We start from the raw sequence: 23,154 nt of genomic DNA, 5'->3' as shown, positions 1-23,154 counted from the left end.
CTGGGGCCAAGCTTCCTGCCATCCAGTACCTCTATACCAGCTGGTGTCAGAGGAAAGCCCGAACAATTGTAAAAGACTCCAGCCACCCTAGTCATTGACTGTTCTCTCTGCTACCGCACAGCAAGCAGTACCGGAGCGCAAAGTCTAGGTCCAAGAGGCTTCTAAACAGCTTCTACCCCCAAGCCATAAGACTCCTGAACAGCTAATCAAATGGCTACCCAGACTATTTGCATTGTCCCCCCACCCACATGTACATATTACCTCAATTACCTCGACTAACCGGTGCCCCTGCACATTGACTCTGTACCAGTAGCCCCTGTATTTAGCCTCGCTACTGTTATTTTACTGCTGCTCTTTAATTATTTGTTATTTTTTACTTATCTATTTTTTTTACTTAACACTTATTTTTCTCAAAACTGAATTGTTGGTTAAGGGCTGGTAAGCATTTCACTGTAAGGTCTACACCGGTTGTATTCGGCGCATGTGACAAATAAAATTTGATTTGAATAACCTAACAGTGTCTAAAATCTAGCTACAGACAATGAAAACCACCATTCCTTTTACACTGGACAACATAATGTGCCATTCTCCGGTAATTTGTCCCCTTTCTCCTGGAGAAGAATTCCACGGCAGGTGTAATGGGGATCACGCTGCTTGCTTAGTGAGTACCGCTTCCTCCTGATTCGGCTCACACAGAGGCTCAAATCCAGGAACTGTGTTTTGCTAAAACACGTCACTGCCATCCATGACAATGTACCAACCGTTTGAGCTAGCTCCATCAGCGACATTTAAAGCTAGCTGTGGAGTGAGCTTACGGTACGTTCTTAACTCCGTTACACAGGCAGCTAATGCAGGCAGTCCAGACAGCAAAGGCAGCTTGCGCTCACTATCTATCATTCAGTCACAGCTGGTCGAGGCCCCTCGGTCTAACACTTGATCGAAACCCTCCCCAATACGAGCCTCCTTAATACCCTCCCTCCCACACATAAAGCCCTGATTGTTGCCTCTCCTGGCATCTCCTCTGTTCTGACACATTCATGTCCTGACAGTATCCCTTTATATTTCCTGCCAGCACTTAAGTAGAGGAAGATTTTTGTTCTTCCTGCCTTTATGCCATGGCTCCTTTATGAGGTGATGCTGCCTGACTGCCACATTAATCAGCTGTCACTTTACTGAACGGACACAGAAGAGCAGAGCAGAGGTACTGAGGACACGGACACACATCTTGTGTCCCAAATGGCAGCCTATTCCTTATATAGTGCACTATTCCACTATGGGCCCTGGTTAAAAGTAGTGCACTATAAAAGGGAATAAAGTGCCATTTGGGACACATTCACACGCAGCAGTAGTACATGCGTAGGAGTTACTATGACACTAGTCACTGCTCCACGTCATCTATAGTTCCATACACTGGATCTCTCTCTCGCTCTCTATCCCCCATTCAGAAGTGTTGCAGATCTATAAGATGAATTTCTATATGGATTATTGGAAACCACACTATGATGAATGAGTTTCACAATATGCTACCGTTTCTGACCATGAGGAGCTAAACTGAATCACTGTGTCTCTTCTCCAAATAGCCATTTTACAGGTTTCAGGGGATAAACATGGGGTGAACATCTTCCCTTTGCCCAAAATAACAAAAGTGTTATCTTATTTCTGCACAATGGGGGATGGAGTTCACAGGTTCTTGGTCTCTGAACCTCATTGTTCTCCAACTCATTTTTGGAGTGCTAGGTTTCTGAAATTCAAAACAGTCTTCTAAGCTCCCACTAATCCCCAGTCATTCTAGCAGCGCAGCCCCTGTGATTGAGAGAGACAGAGAGAGAGGGCTGCTCGCTCCACAATATAGTCATGAGCTTCCTTCCTGTGTATGCTAATGAAAAGCCCCTTTCAAAACTAATTTCTCTCCTGGTAATAGCATCAGTCCATTGTGTGAGAAAAGCCATCATAGAATGATTAGAAAAGTGGAATAAAGGAAGTCAGAGAGGTATAGGCTTCAGATGAAGGGGCTGACAATCAACAATATGACAACAACAAAAAACAAAGAACTAGACTATCTAGACCAACAAGACCACTTTCAGTAGACCAGCTTGACCAGTTCGATCAGCTTGGCTCAGCGGTTTTCCTATTTTATTTTGGAAGTATCTCTTGAAGTGTCTTTACTAGCTGATGTCCTTCAGGGCAAAGCAGAGATCAAGGTCCTACTCTCCAGAGGCCGGGGCCAGCAGGCCAACACTCTGACAGAGCAGTAGGGTTCATTAGGACAGGCCTTTCCCACAGCCCCTCTTTCTACATGCACAGAGCAGATGGAGATGGTAAAGCAGAGCATTAAAACAGACTTCTGAAGGCCCTCCCCTCCCCACTCTCGTTTACTTTTTTTATGAAGTCATACAAACAAAAAACAAATTAAAAAGGTTATTTTCTCCTTGAACCATTTAATGATTTCCCTACCTAATTTCACACTTTCAAGCTCCAGTGAAACTGCCAAATAGGAGATGCAAGCGTAAAAGCAAAGGCCACAGCCAAATCAACATTATTAAAATAAACAAAAATGCAATCTAATGGATAGCTGCTATATTCATTACTCACAAAAGGTCCATTTGCCATTTCATATTTAAAATCAACATCAACGCTATGGTTCCCTGTATGGCACTGTTGTGGCAGTCTAGTTAGCTCTTTACCTGTCCATGGCAGCCTCCCTGATCTCATGCAGGTTGGGACTGGGGAGGGGAACGGAGTCATTCCTAATTCATCTGTGGTGCAGTGTGGTGTCTGGGCTGACGTACAGACACACACCGCTCCACTGTTTAGCAACCCAGGATGGCACGGTAGGGATTAAAATGAAGCAGCTCTTATCCCTGAACATAATCAAGGTAGGACAGGGCCCAGCAGGGTTAATCCTCCATACAGCAGGGACCAGGAGGAGGAAGAGAGGAACCTCTAGCGGTTTGGTCATTGTCTCAGGTCAGGCGGCAACATAAACACAACAGGAAACACTTCCCTTTCCTGTGTCGAATTCATCAGGCACCAAATGGAAGAAAATGTAATAAAACAGACTAGTCCAAAAATAAACATCCATTTTAATTGTATGTTGCAACAGTGAGCCTTAATGAATACAACCATGGGCACTGAGGTGTTGACTGTGCTAAAGGTGTGCTGCTGCAATTTCAATCCACTGACTAGCAGGTCATAGAGGATGTGTTTAATATCAATCCAGGCCGCTGCCTGAAGTTGACAGCTGCAGAGTTCATCTTAGGCTAAGTCCCCAGGTAAAGGTGGAAAGGCACAGCGACTGGCTGCACTACATAACACTGCTGATTGTTTCCTGGTGAGAGACATAATCATCCTCAGATTGGGGAGGAGGGGATTAGCCAGGGAATTGACATTCTCTTGATGCACAGAGGGATTTCGGTACAATTGCTCTGTTTATGCAGTGTCCATGGGTTGCACTGTGGGGTAGGGTGGAGAAGGGAGGACAAGGGAGGTGGATTAACGGCCAGTCAACATGTCACAGTGTAATAGGCCCACTGGTATTCTGATAATGCATTACCACCCAAGTCCCTGCACGGAGGAAAATGATGCTGTGAAATCTTGTTTAAAACCAATTTCTGGCACAGAGGTCATCTTGGGTCTGACTGCAAAGACATGATTGAAAGCTTTTGAGGACATGCCATCAATATCACAAGGATATGGAAATACAAGAATAACAACAGATCAAATTATCTTGGCTGCTTTAGACTGAAGTAACTTTTTGTTCGTTTCCCTCTCAAATCCCAATACTAGACATATTGATGTTTATTCTCTTTGTTTTTATTAACTAGAGGGAATTTGTCAAATAAAATACAAAATTACATTTTCAACCAGCATCGGTTTTCCCAAATATGAGGCTGAAAATGGGATCTTTAGTGATCACAGAGAGTCAGGACACCCATTTAACATCCCATTCAAAGACAGCACCCTACACAGGGCAATGTCCCCAATCACTGCCCTGAGGAATTGAGATATTTTTTTAGACCAGAGGAAAGGGTGCCTCCTACTGGCCCTCCAACATCACTTCCAGCAGCATCTGGTCTCCCATCCAGGGACTGACCAGGACCAACACTGCTTAGCTTCATAGCTTCAGAAGCAAGCCAGCAGTGGGATGCAGGGTGGTATGCTGCTATTTAACCCGAGACAGCTAACAATTAATAAAACCTTAACCCCTTACACTGATGGGAAATGGCCAAAATGGATAGGGCTAAATTTACATGTTTCTTACAGATGAAATATGAAAAGCATAAGAATAACGATGGTAGCAATTAAAAGGGAACAGTTTAGAGATTACGGGGAAATTAGACTAAAAGGTGAGGACAACAGTTCCCCTGAAAAGACTGAATCCAAACATTACGCTGCTGATTTTATGTGCATTTTACATTCACTGTACTTTTCGCTGCATTTGTTGACAACAAAATCTGAAAAATACTCTGGATACATTCAGTGACATGATAATTTAGGGTAGGTTCAACAGAAAACAAAAACATGATAAGGGTTTGAGTGCTAGGTGTAACTGGTGTTTCCAAGTGGCCACACACACCTCTCCAAAGTGTACACAATTCCTAAGTAATTGTCAATGCACTTTCATGACTCATATAGTCTTAAACTATAAGGTGCTTTTTTAGATCTCCTAGCTGTGCCGTTGAGGAACTAGAGCAAGCACACTTGTAGTTGTTTTGTTTGGAACACAACCCTGCATCCCCACCTTTACACAATTACTGTTGTTGTTTAAGAAATTCAAAAACAGTCCATTATAAATTGCAATCTGGGTCAGATGGGCATACTTTCAACGGCTGTTCTATTGCTAACATGACTAGCTAAGTTATAAAATACAATCTTACAGTGTTAAGCTTTCACAAGGCAATTCAGAGAAGTAGATCGTAATGAGTTTATTCAGTAATGAGTGCATTCAGACGTGTGGTCCGCGGCACATTTTCTTCATAATACAACAAACATATGCTCATTGTGTCCAGGACAAACCAGGGTATAACGCCATGTCATTCTGTAACTTTACATGAAACATAGTGATAAACATTGACACGGTATATGACAGTAGTGTTATGATGTGGAAATGTGAAGTGCACATCTGGACTCACAGGTGTTTGGTTGTCTTGTATTACATCATAGCAGTATTTATTATTATCCTCAAAATCCATCATTCGGACTCCCGAGTGGCACAGCGGTCTAAGGCACTGCATCTCAGTGCTAGAGGCGTCACTACAGACACTCTGGTTTGAATCCAGGCTGTATCACAACCAGCTGTGATTGGGAGTCCCATAGGGCAGCGCACAATTGGCCCAGCGTCGTCCGGGATTGGACGGTGTAGGCCGTCATAGTAAATAAGAATTTGTTCTTAGCTGACTTGCCCAGATAAACAAAAATAGAAACATCTCATCTTTCAAAATACATAAAGTCTTCTTAATTTTCTTCATTCCTGGGACTGTGTGTTGGGGCTGGCCAGACAGACAAAGACCTAGAGAGTTATTTCCCTTGGCAGGAGGGAGAGGAGAGGAGAGGCGATGGCCAGCACCAGGGGTGGATTGAAGGAGCAAACAGCACAGAGGGAAGAAACACAGCTCTGTCCCCCAGCCCAGCAGGTGTCAGCCAGAACCATAAAGAGTCATTCACTCTTGACCTGGCCTGCCTCTCTCACTACACAGGAAGTCAGTTTAGCCCACAGTACTGAGTGCACTGACTAATACAGCTTCATCTCCCCAATAAGATACTATGATCAATCCATCAAACTACCAAAACAGCCAAGTGTGATGTTAGTTTATTCATTGATGAAAATGTTCATGCAAGTTGAGGGAGTTTAATGTCAACATGATTTCTCTGGAAGGTATCAGCTTGACTGATCCGTGCAATATTATCATCCGAGTTGATGAGCTGCTAGATTAGACTTGTTCTCCCTCTGTCATAGCATTAGGTGGCTTTTCTTCTAATCATGTTTTGCAGATGAAGGTCTTGAGGGGCAGTCCCCTTATAACATCAAGTGCTAAAACATACTCACTAGCCTTGTTGCAGGAGGCATTCCATTGTACTGCACAAATCGTTTCCATTTCACTGATTCTATTAGCTAATAAAAATATCCACAATGAATCCTATCAAACATAGTCGCTGTTTGGCATGACAATTTTCCCGGGCATGACATGTATTACAATACTGCACTTAACATTAAGCAATAACCACAGAAGCATACAAAATGACGATGCAGAGTTAATGCGACTAGTCTACATTTGCTGCATACTTGAACACACATACATGTTAGAGTAGGATTCATATAAGCTATTCACCACAGCATCCACAATCATAGAATATAACGCTGTACAACTTAGGCTAAATAAATGGAGAGACTACATAAATTGAACACAAATCTTGCATAAAACAAATCATAATCCACTAATTTGAACAAGGGCCAATCTCTTTTTCAAAGATCACATCCTGGTTGGAGTTGGCACTTCTGGTTCAGGCTCTCTGTGTTAGTCCACTCTAATCAATTCTACAACCTCAATTGAAGGAAAGAGAAAGCCTGACATTCTACGTACACTTAATTAACATGTGAAATCAGGTACTGACTGATTAACATTCCACAGTTCATTGTTCTAGAAGATTAAATAGACTAGAATGAATGGTCAAGGCCAAGTCTGTAGACTGCCTAGAGTAGACAAAGAAAGCATGTGAACACCAGAGAAGTTTGTGTAAATTTCACACAAGTGAGACTTTGATTTTGGAAAACCCAATACATTTGAGCAATTTTGCAAAACCAGTTGCTTTCAGGTCAATCTTGATGCAAGTCCAAAAACTGAAGCTGTAGTTCCAACCAATCAATTGTGTCAGGTGAAATGCATCTGCAACATGTTGTAGAGAAAAATAACTGTTTCTTATACAGTATGTTCATTCCTATCCACTGAATTTGTGAGTAGCCTACATCTACCTTGACACGTTCCATTAAAACTACATCACTGATGAAAGATTACGTGTCTGTCTGTCGTAGGCCATGGTCTCTGTCATGCTGGTTGCATTATCTAGGCTAACATGCATAATACTGAACACTGCTGTGCTCAGAACTCCTTTCCCACTCAACATCCACTGCTGTACTTTAACCTAGCATCCATATAGTGTATAATAATAATGCTAGTTTCAAAGTTTATTAGCCATGTGCACAGGATACAACAGGTGTAAAAAAGTACAGAGAAATTCTTACTTGAGAGTTCTTTCTCAACAATGCAGTGATGACAATAAATAAAACATCAAAATAATCAGTCAAAGGTTGGTTCCCACTGAACAGCATAAAGCCTATAGAAACCCAAAGAAGCTACATTCAGGGAGTCAGGGATGTTACAATGGACGGCTGCAACAATGGAGTACATATTCACGGACTAGGGTAGATCTATGTAGCCTCATAGCCTGGTTCCTCTCTAGGCTTCTTCCTAGGTTCCGGCATTTCTAGGGAGTTTTTCCTAGACACCGTGCTTCTACACCTGCATTGCTTGCTGTTTGGGGTTTTAGGCTGGGTTTCTGTACAGCACTTTGTGACATCAGCTGATGTAAGAAGGGCTTTATAAATACATTTGATTGATTGATATGTGGGATGAAAAATCATTGGGTCACAAATGGCAGCAGAGTCAGTTCAGTGTTTTCTACTCAGCTGAATACTGACAGATTCCTGGACAGGGCCTAGGCATTGTGTTGTCAAATCTAGCGGACTTAGGAACCATTGTGGCCAAGGTCCTAGGATACCATATGGAGCATTTTCAGTGCCAACATAAATTGTATTTGAATTCCATAATTTATCATTTGTATTACGATATTGAATTTGAATGTAATATTTTTCAATTTGTAATGCACAAATTGAATAATTGAATTCATACATTAAACTTGTATTTCATGATTTGAAACTGAATTGAATGAATATTGCATTCAGTTTTAAAATGCAATTGAATATTCACATTCAATATTTATATATTCAGTTTCAATATGGTAGATATTACATTTGTCTGTGTATCAAGTTTACAAACTATAACTTCAAGCTTATCAAAGTTTAATATATTAAACTTCTCAGATTCATTCAGATTGACTTATCAAATTCAGTTCCAAAACCAGAGGCAACATCTTGGTACTTTGCCAGCCAGGAAAGGTAAAGGTTGAGGAGAACATATGCTCTCTGTGGTAAAACAAAGCTTCTGCCGTTTTTTGAAGCCAATGTGGGTTGTTGAATTTATTTTCTTCCTTTGAATTTGGCTCTAGCGTTTGAACCATTTTGGCTAAAAGCTATTACCCCCATTCCTGAAAGCTAAGACTATCTTCTGTGTACCACCCATACCTTGTCACAACACAACTGATTGGCTCAAAATCATTAAGGAAAGAAATTCCACAAATTAACAAGGCACACCTGTTAATTGAAATGCATTCCAGGTGGCTGCCTCATGAAGCTGGTTGAGAGAACGCCAAGAGTGTGAAAAGCTGTCAAGGCAGAGGGTGGCGACTTTGAAGAAACTCAAATATATTTTGATTTTGGGTACTACATGATTCCATATGCGTTATTAGTTGATGTCTTCACTATTATTCTACAATGTAGAAAATAGTAAAAAATTAAGAAAAACCCTGGAATGAGTAGGTGTGTCCAAACTTTTATTCAGACCACTTGACTTTTTCCCACATTTGGTCCTTTACAGACTTTTTCTAAAATGGATTAAATAATGTTTTGTTCCTCATCAATCTACACAAAGCAAAAACAGGTTTTTACCTCATTTACAAATTGTATTTTAATTCCATAATTTTTAATTTCTGTTGGCACTGAAATCACTCCATAATATTGTCACTCAATTCTAGAAATATGGCAAACAAACACATTCATCAATTAGCTGATGGGGCCTGAGGGCCACAGTGGCCTTTCAGATAAATGATTAGTGTAGCACATGCTTATCTATAAAATAAATAGGCGGCACTCAAAAGGGAAAACACTTGAACCAATAACATCCATGGTTGGTTACATATGATTCCTGTACTTTCAGGGCTTGACTTGGAGTACCCGCACCTTAAATGTTCTACTGCTTGGGCTCCTGTTCCTCTTATAAAATATTAGCTCAAAACTATTGTGAAGCTCCTGCACCTAAATATAAACAGTACCAGCACAGAAAACGAGTACCGCCACCCATTTCAGTCCAAGTCAAGAATGTCAATGTGAAGAACTTGCACACAAACAAATACAAACAGAAAATACGTTATTTCCATGCATTCGGAGTAGTAGCACATATAGCAATCTAAAATATGATTTCCTACATTTGAAAGTAGAATAAAAACTGCCAACTGGGCAGAAGCTGTGGCAGCAGCTCTCCAGTGCATGACCTTGTGACTGACTGCAACAGCTATTTATATTCAGTCATACATGTCAATCACATCCAACCGAATCTATTTTCGCAGGTTGGCATTTATTGGGATGACTCAGCTCTGCGGAGTGGTCACTACCTGGCACAGTCAAAGTCATTAAATCTTATTTTTAACAAACGTCAACCTGCTCACACAGCCGTCACGTCAACTAAATTTAACACATCAAATGGCCCTATGGCGATACGTACGCATTTCATTATATTGGGCCTATCGGAGTGGGAACATCATTTTTGCATTTATTTAACTAGGCACGTTAGTTAAGAACAAATTATTATTTACAATGACGCCCAGTGGGTTAACTGCCTTGTTCAGGGGTAGAACGACAGATTTTTACCTTGTCAGCTCAGGAATTAGATCCAACAACCTTTCGGTTACTGGCCCAACGCTACCTGCCGCCCCAACACATAAAGGGTGTTCAGGCTTCAAGAGGAAAACCACATAAGAAGGAAGGTACCCGTCATCCAAATAATTCCAGCAGCAACTCGCAAATGCCCCCTTTTCCAAACTGGGTATGTTACAAGGGGAGAACCCGGAAGGCAAAACAAAAGCTATAGCCCATCTAGACATGACCATGTCACTCACTCAGCAACAGGGAAAAACAAAGAGGAAAATGATTGATAGGTCACGCCACAGCAAAAAGAACATCTTCACAGTCATTTGTTACATCTTGGAAAAAAACTGTCTAAAAAAATATTCTAATGTATTCACATTTATTACTAAAGAATATTTAACTATTCTGCATTGCCTGGGGTTTGCACTTAAATATCATAATTATTTTTGAAGTATTGCAAAGATGCTGCAGGTAGGTAGCCTATTGTAGGTGCCCCGTGCAGACAGAGGCACTTCCCTTTGACACAATCGATGACCATTTGTGTGCTCTTAGATCTGCAGAATCAGGAGGCAGTGTACGACACATCCATTGTTGTATATATTCAGTAAACACGCGACATGGGTTTGGAAATGTCATATTATGAAACAGAACTATAACGTAAGAGGACCAAAAAAAATATCCTGTCATATTCTACAATCTCTGTGGCGACTCTATTGCAATTGATATATGTCGTTACGCATAAAATGGCATGAGATAAGCAATCTACACTTGATAATAGGCTGGAATGATTATTTAATCGAATGCAATTTCGTTTCATTCAAATATTAATTCTACTGTTCTACAATTGAGTTCCATAAATGAACAACTCCGCGTAAAATCCCCACAGCAGTCCCCCACTGGCTCACACATCCTTCAATCTCCATGACAATCGCAAAGCATTGTATCGTGTACGACTACGTAGGAATAATAGATTGTTTGTTCGGCTGCTAAAATGAAAACGATACTCTTGAATCAAATTTCGACGTTTTATATATAACCAGGAACATTATAGCACATTTCTTACCTTCTACTCCTCCCTTCCACTGGAGTTTAGGGATAGTACGTACGCGCACGCAGGAGCGGTGTAAACTTGGCGATGCAATCACCAGATGGTTCCTCGCGCTGGTTAAATAAATCACCCCACACTCCTAGCCTATTCTTCTTAGTTTATGAATTGCACCTCAGAAACGTGACCAAAACTGAATAATGATTTCTCCTCTTTTCAATGTTTTTGTTGCAAACGACAGCGCTACTGTTATTCTCGTACAGTGCCGGAGAATAGCAGTGTAGTCCGTGATTGGCTTAGCCAATGTTTTATTTGCTCAATTATATGGAGGGTTAAGAGAGAGGACAAATCAAAGGTTGCCTGTGTTGAAATTATTCCTTACTTTAAAAAGTCCATGATTCATTCAATATAAAAATCAAATTAAGTTATTTTTAACTAGGCTATTTATAGTCTAAGTTTGTCCCATGTCCAAAAACAAAACAAAAAGCACCGTGAGGTCGCAAATTCTTCAATAGCGTCAAATACAAATTGACAGCAAATTGTTGTAAAAAAAAAATGTAAAAATAGCCTGTCACTGACCCAAACCTGTGGCCCCAACTGACGGTTTCAAACTCCTCTCTTACACAAACAGCGCTAGAGCAACAAAACTGTCAGAGCAAACATCACTTGAATCCCACCCCTATCGCGGAGCGTTCGAGGAAATATTTATTTTGATTGGGTGAACCTACTTTCAATTAAAGCAGAGAGAGAATATCTCTTACTTGATTGGATTAAAAGCTGTCAATCTTTGCATACAACGTACAATTTGCAATCTACTTTGAAACAAATCAGCTCACCTGCACATGTTCGAATATATAATTTGTAATGTTATCCTTAAAAATATAAACGCAACATGTAAAGTGTTGGTCCCATGTTTCATGAGCTGAAATAAAATACATTTTCAATAAGCTTCTCTCAAATTCCGTGCACATATTTTTTACCTCCCTGTTGGTGAGCATTTCTCATTTGCCAAGGAAATCCAGCCACCTGATATCAAGAAGCTAATTAAACAGCACGGTCATTACACAGGTGCACCTCGTGTGGGGACAATAAAAGTCCACTCAAATACACTACATGACCAAATGTATGTGGACACCTGCTTGTTGAACATCTCATTCCAAAATCATGGGCATTAATATGGAGTTGGTCCCCCCTTTGCTGCTATAACAGCCTCCACACTTCTGGGAAGGCTTTCCACTAGATGTTGGAACATAGCTGCAGAGACTTGCTTCCATACAGCCACAAGAGCATTAGTGAGGGCAGCACGGATGTTGGGCGATTAGGCCTGGCTCGCAGTTGGCATTCCAATTCATCCCAAAAGTGTTAGATGTGGTTGAGGTCAGGGCTCTGTGCAGACCATTCAAGTTCCTTCACACCAATCTTGACAAACCATTTCTGTATAGACCTCGCTTTATGCACAGGGGCATTGTCATGCTGAAACGGGAAAGGGCCTTTCCCAAACTGTTGCAACAAAGTTGGAGGCACAGAATCGTCTAGAATGTCATTGTATGCTATAGCATTAAGATTTCCCTTCACTGGAATTAAGGGGCCTAACCCAAACCATGAAAAACAGGAGTCCAATAGCAGCGAGCTTTACAATATACCAGCTGATGCTTGGAATTGCGTATGGTGATCTCAGACCTGTGTGCAGCTGCTCGGCCATGGAAATCCATTTCGTGAAGCTCCCGATGAACAGTTCTTGTGCTGACGTTGCTTCCAGAGGCAGTTTGGAACTCAGTGTTGCAACCGTGGAAAGACGATTTTTTTACACGCTACGTGCTTCAGCACTTGGCGGTCTCGCTCTGTGAGCTTGTGTCCTACCACTTCACAGCTGAGTCGTTGTTGCTCCTAGAAGTTTCCACTTCACAATAATAGCACTTAGTTGACCAGGGCAGCTCTAGCAGGGCAGAAATTTGTTTAACTGACTTGTAAATGTGGCATCCTAAGACAGAATTTCTGCACAAACTGTCAGAAACTAACCCCTGCACCAAGGAGATTTGATGAATATTATGGGGGAAAAGTATACTGTATCAAAACATCAATTCTGCTTTTCATTGCTGACCAGCAGATGTCACTAATGTGCATTGTGATAAAAGCTCCAACTAATTTAACTGTTTTTCAGCACAATTTAGTAAACGCCCCGAACGCTTCAGAAAGCCTTGGCTTCCCATCACAAGTTTCAATTGACTGCTTGGTGCCCTAAAGGCTCTCCAAACACATGGAATCTTCTCAGTAGCCTTAGTCAATCAACCATGCGCCAAACATTAATTCTCAAACAGCTTGCGCCCAAAGCAGCAGAGACCAGCCATCACTCTCAAATGCTGATAGGGTTTAAGAAGGGGCGGTTTTATACCTTTTACATGTTTCGCACTAATTTTGGTTCCACAGGAAACACTGACCAAAACTGTCGTTCCTAACCAGTCACGCTTGCATTACAAATAAATACTTAGATCAACTAATTTAAATGCTCTATCATCTAACTTAAAGTATTACATTTACATAAAATGCCAAACGTAGCTAATAGTGAAATGAGAAATCTTAAAAATATCCATAGAACCTTCACTCAGGGTTAGTATCGGCCAATCATAGTGTATGTTGCTAGACGGTTACGCCTACTATGTTTGCTTAGGGTGCACGCGATTTACGCCTGGAACATTCTGGAACTTCAACGGGGTGAGCGCAGTTCACATTCGTGTAATGACATTGACCTGAAAGTGCCGGTCTAGCCTACCCGCAAGATAAATCAAATGCACACACTACGACGAAGGGTTTGTTTGTTTTGTTGTAATGTTAGCCAACCGAATGAATAGATCTTTAGCAGCAAGTGGAAGGAATAGTGAGTACTTTTGGCAATGTAACGTTAGCTAGGTAGCCAGGCAGATGAATGATAAAATATTCTTACTTATTTTGTAATGTGTCACAAAACAGACCGGTAGCAAAGTGTTGTCACTTGCCTGTTTTGTCCTTGTTGTTAGTGTGACATCTAGCTAAGGTTAGTTAGCTAGCGCAAGACTGCTGCATCTAGCTAGCTAACGTGATAGTTTGCTAACTAACTGCAATCTGTGCTCGTTCAAAGTTGCTAACTATATAGCTAGCTAGCTGGCTATAATATACATTTTGTTGTCCTGGTTATCATATTTCATATTTTTGTTCACCATTGCTATAGCTAGCTAGCTAGCTAACGTTAGATCTCTAATAATTGTAACGAATGTTGTTTGCTTGTAGCTGTTAAAGGGGGCTAGAAACTAGAAAGGAGAACTCACCAGCAAGCTGTCTGCTCAGCTCCTCTATGTCACTTCATAAAAATACCCTTTATTAGTTGAATCAGGTGTGTTGTTGTAGTGCTGGTTTGGAACAAAAGCCTGCACACTTTAGTTATGTGGTCACCAGGTGCTGACCTCTTTTGTAATGTCATTTGAGTTTTAAGAATCAGCTGATGGTTAAAATAAAATAAAAAATCTAATCATTTGGCCTAACCTAATCACTTCTCTATCAGGCTACACTAAGGTGTGAGGACACATGAGGGTTTGTCAACAGTATTGCTGTCCTGTATTGAATAGGTATTTCAATCAGGATTAGGCTACCACTTGGATAAGGTAAGGGGCTTGGTACAGCTGTGGCTACCTGTACAGTCCTGTAGGATTTAGGCGGTTTGTCTCCTTTGTAAATTGAACCTCGCCCATGCTATAGTGTAGGGTGGTCAAGACCACCCTTTTCCTTTACTCACTTGACTATCATTTATTCTAGCCCTTGTCAACATGTCCAAGCTTTGAAAGTTACTGTTCCCAGTGTGAGAGAGCGTCCCCAACCACTAACACCCCCATGTGTATCATCTTCTTCAAGTTTGACCCTCGACCTGCATCCAAAAATGCCTACAGGTAAGGCCTCTCCTCTCTCTGTGTACTATTACCACACTTTTCATGTAGACTAGTCTGGACGGCTCTCATTTTGGTCATCAACTGGAGGCCTATATTCAGATGATGGTTTAAAAAGATGCACACTTCCAGATGTTGAGCAAATCTGAATCATAAAGGAATCAAAGCATCATTGCGTTTGACGCAGGGGACATTCTTCTCATCTCCTGATACATACTGAAAAGAATTATAAACTTAACATGTAAAGTGCTGGTCCCATGTTTCATGAACAAAAATAAAAGTTCCCATAAATTTTTCTTATACCCAAAAAGCTTGTTTCTCTCAAATTTGGTGCACAAATGTGTTTACATTCCTGTTAGTGAGCCTTTGCCAAGATAATCCATCCACCTGAAAGGTATGGCAAATCAAGACGCTGATAAAAAAAAAGCATAATTATTACACAGGTGCACCTTGTGTTGGGGACAATAAAAGACATCTCTAAAATGTGCAGTTTTGTCACACAACACAATGCCACAGATGTCTCAAGTTTTGAGGGAGAGTGCAATTGGCATGTTGTCTGCGGGAATGTCCAACAGAGCTGTTGCCAGAGAATTGAATGTTAATTTCTCTATCATAAGTCGCCTCTAACGTTGTTCAAGAGAATTTGGCAGTACAATCGGCCTCAAAACCGCAGATCACATGTATGGCATTGTGTGGGCAAACGGTTTGCTGATGTCAACAGAGTGCCCCATGGTGGGGTTATGGTATGGGCAGGCATAAGCTATGGACAACGAACACAATTACATTTTATTGATGGGAATTTAAATGCACAGAAATACAGTGATGAGATCCTGAGACCCATATATATTTTTTATTTATAAAAATAAATAAAAGTTTTTTGTTATCTGTGACCAACAGATGCATATCTATATTCCCAGTCATGTGAATTCCAAACATTAGGGCACAATTAATTTATTTCAATTGACTGATTTCCTCATATGAACTCTTAACTTGTTGCGTTTTACATTTATGTTCAGTATAATTGTGAATAAATTCCCTTTGTCCTTCAAAGATGTGTTAGGGTAGTGCTGAAGTGTAGCAACTCCAATCTAATTAAGCACCCAAAGCAGTGATAAGAACCTGAGAGAATCTGTGGTGCTGTCTCTCACTGGAAGTATGAAAAGCTAGGCAGTATTCAAACTGAATTGCTCCGTTTCACTTCCCGATTTCAATGAAACTGAACATTTCAGTTTGGTTCCAAGCTAATTCAAAGCCTCCAAAACCAAGCACAGTGAAACACCATGTACCATCCGCTAACCTTTCCTACAGTCACTGCTGGTTTCTCTCAGTAAAGGTCCTTTGTGGGCAGACGCCAGTGGTAGAGGAGCAGTCAATGCAATTTAAAGCCCTGCTTGTAATAATCCCCTGGGCTCTGTGGAGCTCTCTCTCTACCTGGCCAGGATCTAACTCTGCCTTTGCCTCTGGGAGATTACACTAGCCTAAGGCGATCAGTGGATGTGTGTGGGCAATGACTCACTCTGGACCCATGGGATATGTGTAACCTACAGGCCTAGCTAGCATCCTCACAGTGGTTGAATTGAATGCATGTAGGCCTACGTTATCAGTGAGCGGAATGGCAAAATAACTACAAGAATGTTAAGTAAATCTCTTGTGTAAGTGGTTTTTCACCATACACCCAATTCCGCCAACATCCCTGCCTGCCAACAATGTTGTGTTCTGAATTCCCATTATGCCCATGTATTGCCTCACCATCAAATTATTAGTACTTTCCTTTACAATACAGAATGAATGGAATGTATCTTGCTGAAATATTAGCCTTCCCATTGACCTTGTCTCAAACATAGTATTTATTTTGTAAGGAATAAGTGACAAATTATAGAATTCTCTAAAATGGCGCACTCTACGCATAGCTGGGCCCTGTTAATTTTCTTGTTTCTCTCCTAGTGATTCCCACAGTCTCCGATAATGCATGAATGCCCTGCTCTCTCTCCTGTGAAAAATCATTAGTGTTTGCTTTGTTTCTGGGCCAGTGTCGTCGACTCTTGGGGAACAAGTGTCACTGCAACCAGCTTTTGCATCATGAGCCTTTGATGTACGGAGGTTGACACAATTAGGTCAATTTGCTTTATTTGTTCTTAAAGAAATCCACCTGCCTCTGAACAAGGTTAATGGGATTGGGAGCCGCTGGCAAGATACAATTATTGCGGAGGTCATCATAGTTCAGTGGCCTAATCTCTCTTGTGTAACTGTGCACCACGAATAAACGCCTCTCAGTGGAACTATTTAATCCTCAACATTTGACCTGTGACACCGGCATGACAACCAATACGTCTCAGGTAGTTGGCTTCGAAAAGGGACGTGGGTGAAACAACAAACATGCGTGTTCTGTGTGTCTAATTGATAATGAGCGAGTAATGGCGATGCACCACTTAGAATTTTATTTTTTATTTTTTTTATTTCACCTTTATTTAACCAGGTAGGCTAGTTGAGAACAAGTTCTCATTTTCAACTGCGACCTGGCCAAGATAAAGCAAAGCAGTGTGACACAAACAACAACACAGAGTTACACATGGAATAAACAAACATACAGTCAATAACTCAATAATGCACATTATTATCTGGGAACAGTGTGTACCAGTAGAATTTTGAACAGGATGCAATTATAAATTGTAGACTACATGGAATATTCTAGGTTGACCGTTTTACTTGACTGGATATTGCTGTTAGGCCTATCTCAGGTTAGATACTGTTACAACTATATGTTACATTATAGGCCCACACATTTTGTATACATAAATTGAGCCCACATGTCTCGTTGAGCCAGCACAAGAAGTAAGTGTGGATAGAAATGGCCTACAGTTTTTAACGGCCCCGGCGAAATTCAATATAGGCTACTTCTACAAACTACAGAATGTTTACTTTGATACCAGGTTTAGTGTCACTACTGTATACCAAAACAATATCACAGCATGGTCATTTTTTTGCCAAAATGTTTCATGTTTTCGCTCTCAATCACACTTTTTAATAGAACATCCAATTTTGTTGTTCACAACAATGCTTAAACCACATCAGGAGACCACTTTTGAGGTCTGGGAAAAATCAAACTAATTTAGATTTTTGTTGTTATGTGTAGTTACCCTTTAGTTCAAGAGTGCATACAAACTCAAATCAGTCACAAAGGGCCCACAGGTGGCTCTGTGCAATTCCACCTCTCGCCCAAATCCACATCTATGGCAGCTTCTGCTGCCTCAGCACACTAATATAGGGAAGCCAAAAGGGGAGGGAAAAACTCAGCGTGCGTGCAAGGCTAGCGGATGATTCATGGGACAGTAGCTGAACAGTAATGTGAAGTCACTAAGTCATGCACTGTTGCCTTGCTAAATAAGTGACAGTTGTGCAGTGGTAGTAAAAAGTCACCAGAAATGAATGTCAAATGTAGCATTAGCAACAACAGTGATTAAGTCTGTTAGTGTGGTGAGTGGCACATTAAGTCCCATTTGTAATTGGATAACTACTGAAAATGCCAGTAAGTTGTACTGGTGCTAGCTCAGCATAGGCCTAGGTTTCACTCAAGTACTAGACTGCACTAGGTTATTTAATTTCAAGTTTTTGTAGAAATGCTTATGTTTATATTCCTATTCGCTGAGTTCCTTTTTCCTATGTGTGCTGTCTGACAGGTTCCCCCCCCCCCCCCCAAATCTTCCGTATCTTTCTATCTCTTTTGGAGATTCTCTGTTTGAAGGCTTGCTGGCAGGCTCCACTACCTCGACGGAAACAGGGAGACTGCAGCATAGCCAGGGGATTAATACACCAGATGTCACTGGCATCAGGAATCAATTCAAGGCTATACGCCAATACATGCTCTTAATGAGCTACTGTTGGTCCAGTCTCTGGAATGGAGAACTGGTCAGTGTGAGGGGGCATTTCTGTAGCCAAGGACTTGGCATAGCCTAATCATTAACGTCATTGTCCAAACGTTGGTCTGATTGGGAAGTGAATTCTGTGGCCAAACACTTGTCGTAGTAATTTATGTTGTCAATGTTAGTTTGATGTCTGAGAGAGCTGCCACTGGATTTGGCTCTAGAAGGCTGTTAGAAGGCAGGATACTTTTAAGGGTCACACACATCGCACCGAATATGGATCTCCCGTTCATCTACCGATTGTTCAGTGCACTGTTGACTGCTGACATTTTTGTGCAATCCTACATGTTTTCACTTGGTTCGCAAGTAGTCTTGGCAGGCAAAGGCTATTGGTGTGTTCGAGCCCTTATTCCGTATCCAGCCATCCACTGCACTGGATCAATCTGATACAGCATCTCCCGCTGGCCTTAGCCTCAGCCCGCTGGCCGTAGCCTCAGCCTCTTGCTGACATGGTCCTTTTGGACCTCTGAAGGTAGACTTTTTGTCGCTGATGCATTATGGATTTGATGTGACGTTTGCAGTGGTGTGGTGCCTGGAAAACCCCATCTCTTAGTGATCCATGTAAACTGCAGCAGTCCAAGGTGGGTGGAGAAAGTCAGCAGGGGTTGTAATGTTATTGCGGTAAGGTAATCGAGGTACATGGAGAGGTATGGGCTGCATCCCAAATGACACTATATTCCCTATGTAGTGCACTACTTCTGACCACAGTCTTATGTGCCCTGGCCTAAAGTCGTGCACTATGTAGGGAATAAGGTTCCATTTGGGATGCATCCATGGTGTTGGATAGTGACAGCACAGCAGCTTTCTTCTGCTGCTGCAGCTGATGGGGAACTGGGGTGCGGAACTTTACTGTGTCCTGAGGGGAGGAATAGTGCACACCCAGACAATCAGGAAACATGCAACCTCAGTCAGGAGCTCAGTTAGGTCTGCTACACGGCACGGCATGGCATTTCTCTCACACTTATTCACTCATGGGTGCAGAATGCAGCCTGGCAAAAGAGCACACAGTCTGCTTCCTAAATGGCACCCTATTCCCTTCATAATGCACCACTTTTATATGGGCCCTGGTCAAACGTAGTGCATTATATAGGAAATATGGGTGCCATTAGGGCCACAGACACAAAGTCCCAGGGCTCAGTCTCTTCGATTAAGGACATGAGACCTGGAGAACATCAATATATCAAGATGGATACCACCACTAGGTTATTGTGTTAAAGAACATTACCTTAAGTGGTCTACCATGGTCTCCCTCGTAACTCTATTTTTTTCTCTTTTCCCCTCAGGCTAATTTTGGCTGCAAACAGAGATGAGTTCTACAACAGGCCAACCAAAGCTGCAGACTTTTGGGTGAGCAACAGTGAAATCCTCAGCGGTAAGTATCTGCACTTAATGTTGAAGTGACAGAAAAACATTGGTGACAGAAATCATTCTGGAGAGGACTCCACTCTGTTTCCCCTTCTCTCTCTCTCTCTCTGAGAGCCTTTTTTTCCCACCACAACCCATTTCAGCTCAGCTGGAATGCCTTCATGAGCCAGATATTGGATTCCATGTCAACAAACCAATTCTGAGAGGAATTTAATGTGTCCCAAGGAATCATTCCATTCTTTATTAAGAGCATAGCCCTACTACGGCAAATTGACTGGGAGAACAAATACATCTCCTTGAGTTAAAACTGTTTAAAAAAACAAACAGGGTGGAAGGCTAAGAAGTCAAATTAGAATGAGGGTCCTGTCATGGAGCAAGGGCTTTGCTTCTTCTGTTTGAGTGATTCCTTTCATTTCCTCACAACAGACTAGGAAGTTGTTTTGTTCAACAGGCTCTTTTTAGTATTTTCACATTTTCTGAGTGAAGTCTAGAGTGGCAGAGTAATTGAGGTTTGTGAGGGATTAGGGTATAGGATTGGTTTGAAAATTAGGGCCTAAAAGGGTCAGGTTTTATGTTGGCTTGGGATTGAGTCCTAAAAATTGTATTAGTTTTATTCAAGGTTAGTTACTCACTGATAAGTCTTTTGAAATTCACTGACTTGTCTCTTCCGATTGCCTTTGAGTCACCTTGTACCGTACAGGCGCAAGGGCATTCCTGGACCCTGCAGTAAACTACCTTTAATTGACTGATGTCTCCCGGTCAGATACACAATACAGCCCAGCTAGGAAATCAATCATCCTTCATCCCGTCTACCGGCCGGTTGGCAAAAGAAACACAGAGCAATGCCCTTAGTTGTTCATCCGTCTCCTTTCCCTCTAATCGGGGATGTCAGACTCCAGTAGCCGCCGTTTAATTGATGGATGCTTTTATGTGGCGTGGCAGAAATGAATAAGTGTGGCCGGTGAGGCTCTTATGTGGTGCTGGGGTGAAGGGACAGCGGTAGGCCTCTGATCTGATGTGGAGGGACGGCGGTAGGGCTCTGATCTGGCGTGGAGGGACGGCGGTAGGGCTCTGATCTGGTGTGGAGGGACGGCGGTAGGGCTCTGATCTGGTGTGGAGGGACGGCGGTAGGGCTTTGATCTGGTGTGGAGGGACGGTGGTAGGGCTCTGATCTGGTGTGGAGGGACGGCGGTAGGGCTCTGATCTGGCATGGAGGGACGGCGGTAGGGCTTTGATCTGGCGTGGAGGGACGGCGGTAGGGCTCTGATCTGGCGTGGAGGGACGGCGATGGGGCTCTGATCTGGGGGTGGAGGGACGGCGATGGGGCTCTGATCTCGGGGTGGAGGGACAGCAGTGGGGCTCTGATCTGGTGGTGGCGGGATGGCGGTAGGAATCTGGGGGTGGAGGGACGGCCGTAGGGCTCTGATCTGGGGGTGGAGGGATGGCCATAGGGCTCTGATCTGGGGGTGGAGGGACGGTGGTAGGGCTCTGATCTGGTTCGAGGGGTGGAGGGACGGCGGTAGGCCTCTGATCTGGTGTGGAGGGACGGCGGTAGGCCTCTGATCTGGTGTGGAGGGACGGCGGTAGGGCTCTGATCTGGTGTGGAGGGACGGCGGTAGGGCTCTGATCTGGTGTGGAGGGACGGCGGTAGGCCTCTGATCTGGTGTGGAGGGACGGCGGTAGGCCTCTGATCTGGTGTGGAGGGACGGCGGTAGGGCTCTGATGGAGGGTGATGGATTATGCTGCATGTGGATGTTTGTCCACACAACCATCTCAGCCTTATCTTACAGTTACAACATACGAGGGTATGTTTGGCAGCATGAGTGAAGGAGGCTCTGTTGCAAATGTAATGATGCTCATTGCCTATTTAATTCATATTTTGCCTCATCGGGAAAGGAGAACTGAGTGAATTCAGAATACTTTTTCAGGAACAGCACACGCATAGTGGCACCGACTGTCTTAATGTTTGTCTGCTTTAACCCAACTCTAGGGGAGTTTTTAATTTCACCTTTATTTAACCAGGTAGGCCAGTTGAGAACAACTTCTCATTTACAACTGCGACTTGGCCAAGATAAAGCAAAGCAGTGCAACAAAAACAAGTTACACACAAACAAACCTACAGTCAAAAGCACATTAGAAAAATCTATATACAGTGTGTGCAAATGTAGAAGAGTAGGGAGGTAAGGTAATAAATAGGCCATAGAGGCGAAATAATTACAATTTAGCATTAACACTGGAGTGATAGATGTGCAGATGATGATGTGCAAGTAGAGATACTGGGGTGCAAAAGAGCAAGAGGATAAATAACAATGGGGATGAGGTAGTTGTGTGTGCTATTTACAGATTGGCTGTGTACAGGTACAGTGATCGGTAAGCTGCTCTGACAGCTGATGCTTAAAGTTACAGAGGAAGATATAAGACTCCAGCTTCAGTGATTTTTGCAATTCGTTCCAGTCATTGGCAGCAGAGAACTGGAAGGAAATGTGGCCAAAGGAAGTGTTGGCTTTGGGGATGACCAGTGAAATATACCTGCTGGAGCGCGTGATACGGGTGGGTGTTGCTTTGGTGACCAGTGAGCTGAGATAAGGCGGAGCTTTACCTAGCAAAGACTTATAGATGACCTGGAGCCAGTGGGTTTGGCGACGAATATGTAGTGAGGGCCAGCCAACGAGAGCATCCAGGTCGCAGTGGTGGGTAGTATATGGGCCTTTGGTGACAAAACGGATGGCACTGTGATAGACTACATTCAATTTGCTGAGTAGAGTGTTGGAGGCTATTTTGTAAATGACAACGCCGAAGTCAAGGATCGGTAGGATAGTCAGTTTTACGAGGGTATGTTTGACAGCATGAGTGAAGGAGGCTTTGTTGCAAAATAGGAAGCCGATTCTAGATTTAATTTTGGATCTGAGATGCTTATTTTGAGTCTGGAAGGAGAGTTTACAGTCTAACCAAACACCTAGGTATTTGTAGTTGTCCACATATTCTAAGTCAGAACCATCCAGAGTAGTGATGCTAGTCGGGCGGGTGGGTGCGGGCAACAATCGGTTGAAGATGTATAGATGCCAGATGTATACAGAATGGTGTCGTCTGCATAGAGGTGGATCAGAGAATCACCAGCAGCAAGAGTGACATCATTGATATACAGAGAAAAGG

At 42.5% G+C, this 23,154-nt stretch overlaps 2 protein-coding genes across 24 annotated transcripts in view; one reads left to right on the top strand and one right to left on the bottom strand.

The window, feature by feature from the left end:
* The window catches only part of LOC106580487 (splicing regulator ARVCF), a 371,259-nt gene extending 359,834 nt beyond the window's left edge, over positions 1–11,425 (bottom strand). For 7 of the 21 annotated variants that reach the window (XM_045703245.2, XM_045703243.2, XM_045703249.2 and 4 more), the window contains exon 1: positions 10,821–11,424. The gene's annotated coding sequence lies outside the window, so the exon portion shown is untranslated. Of the gene's footprint in view, positions 1–10,820 lie in introns of all 21 variants that reach the window. The other 14 variants (XM_045703240.2, XM_014161608.3, XM_045703241.2 and 11 more) reach the window with 5 other exon arrangements.
* A 2,074-nt stretch (positions 11,426–13,499) lies between these two features.
* Positions 13,500–23,154, top strand: part of LOC106580470 (transport and Golgi organization 2 homolog) — a 28,677-nt gene continuing 19,022 nt past the window's right edge. For 2 of the 3 annotated variants that reach the window (XM_014161582.3, XM_014161581.3), the window contains exons 1-3: positions 13,500–13,609; positions 14,589–14,719; positions 19,920–20,008. In XM_014161582.3, the coding sequence (XP_014017057.1) occupies positions 13,589–13,609; positions 14,589–14,719; positions 19,920–20,008 (241 nt within the window). In that variant the 5' untranslated portion in view covers positions 13,500–13,588. Of the gene's footprint in view, positions 13,678–14,588; positions 14,720–19,919; positions 20,009–23,154 lie in introns of all 3 variants that reach the window. The other variant, XM_014161586.3, reaches the window with a different exon arrangement.

This window comes from Salmo salar, chromosome 20 (assembly GCF_965601325.2).
Source record: "Salmo salar chromosome 20, fSalSal1, whole genome shotgun sequence".
Classification (NCBI taxonomy): domain Eukaryota; kingdom Metazoa; phylum Chordata; class Actinopteri; order Salmoniformes; family Salmonidae; genus Salmo; species Salmo salar.
The sequence above is the reverse complement of the archived record's forward strand: the minus strand, read 5'-3'. Positions and strand labels throughout refer to the sequence as shown.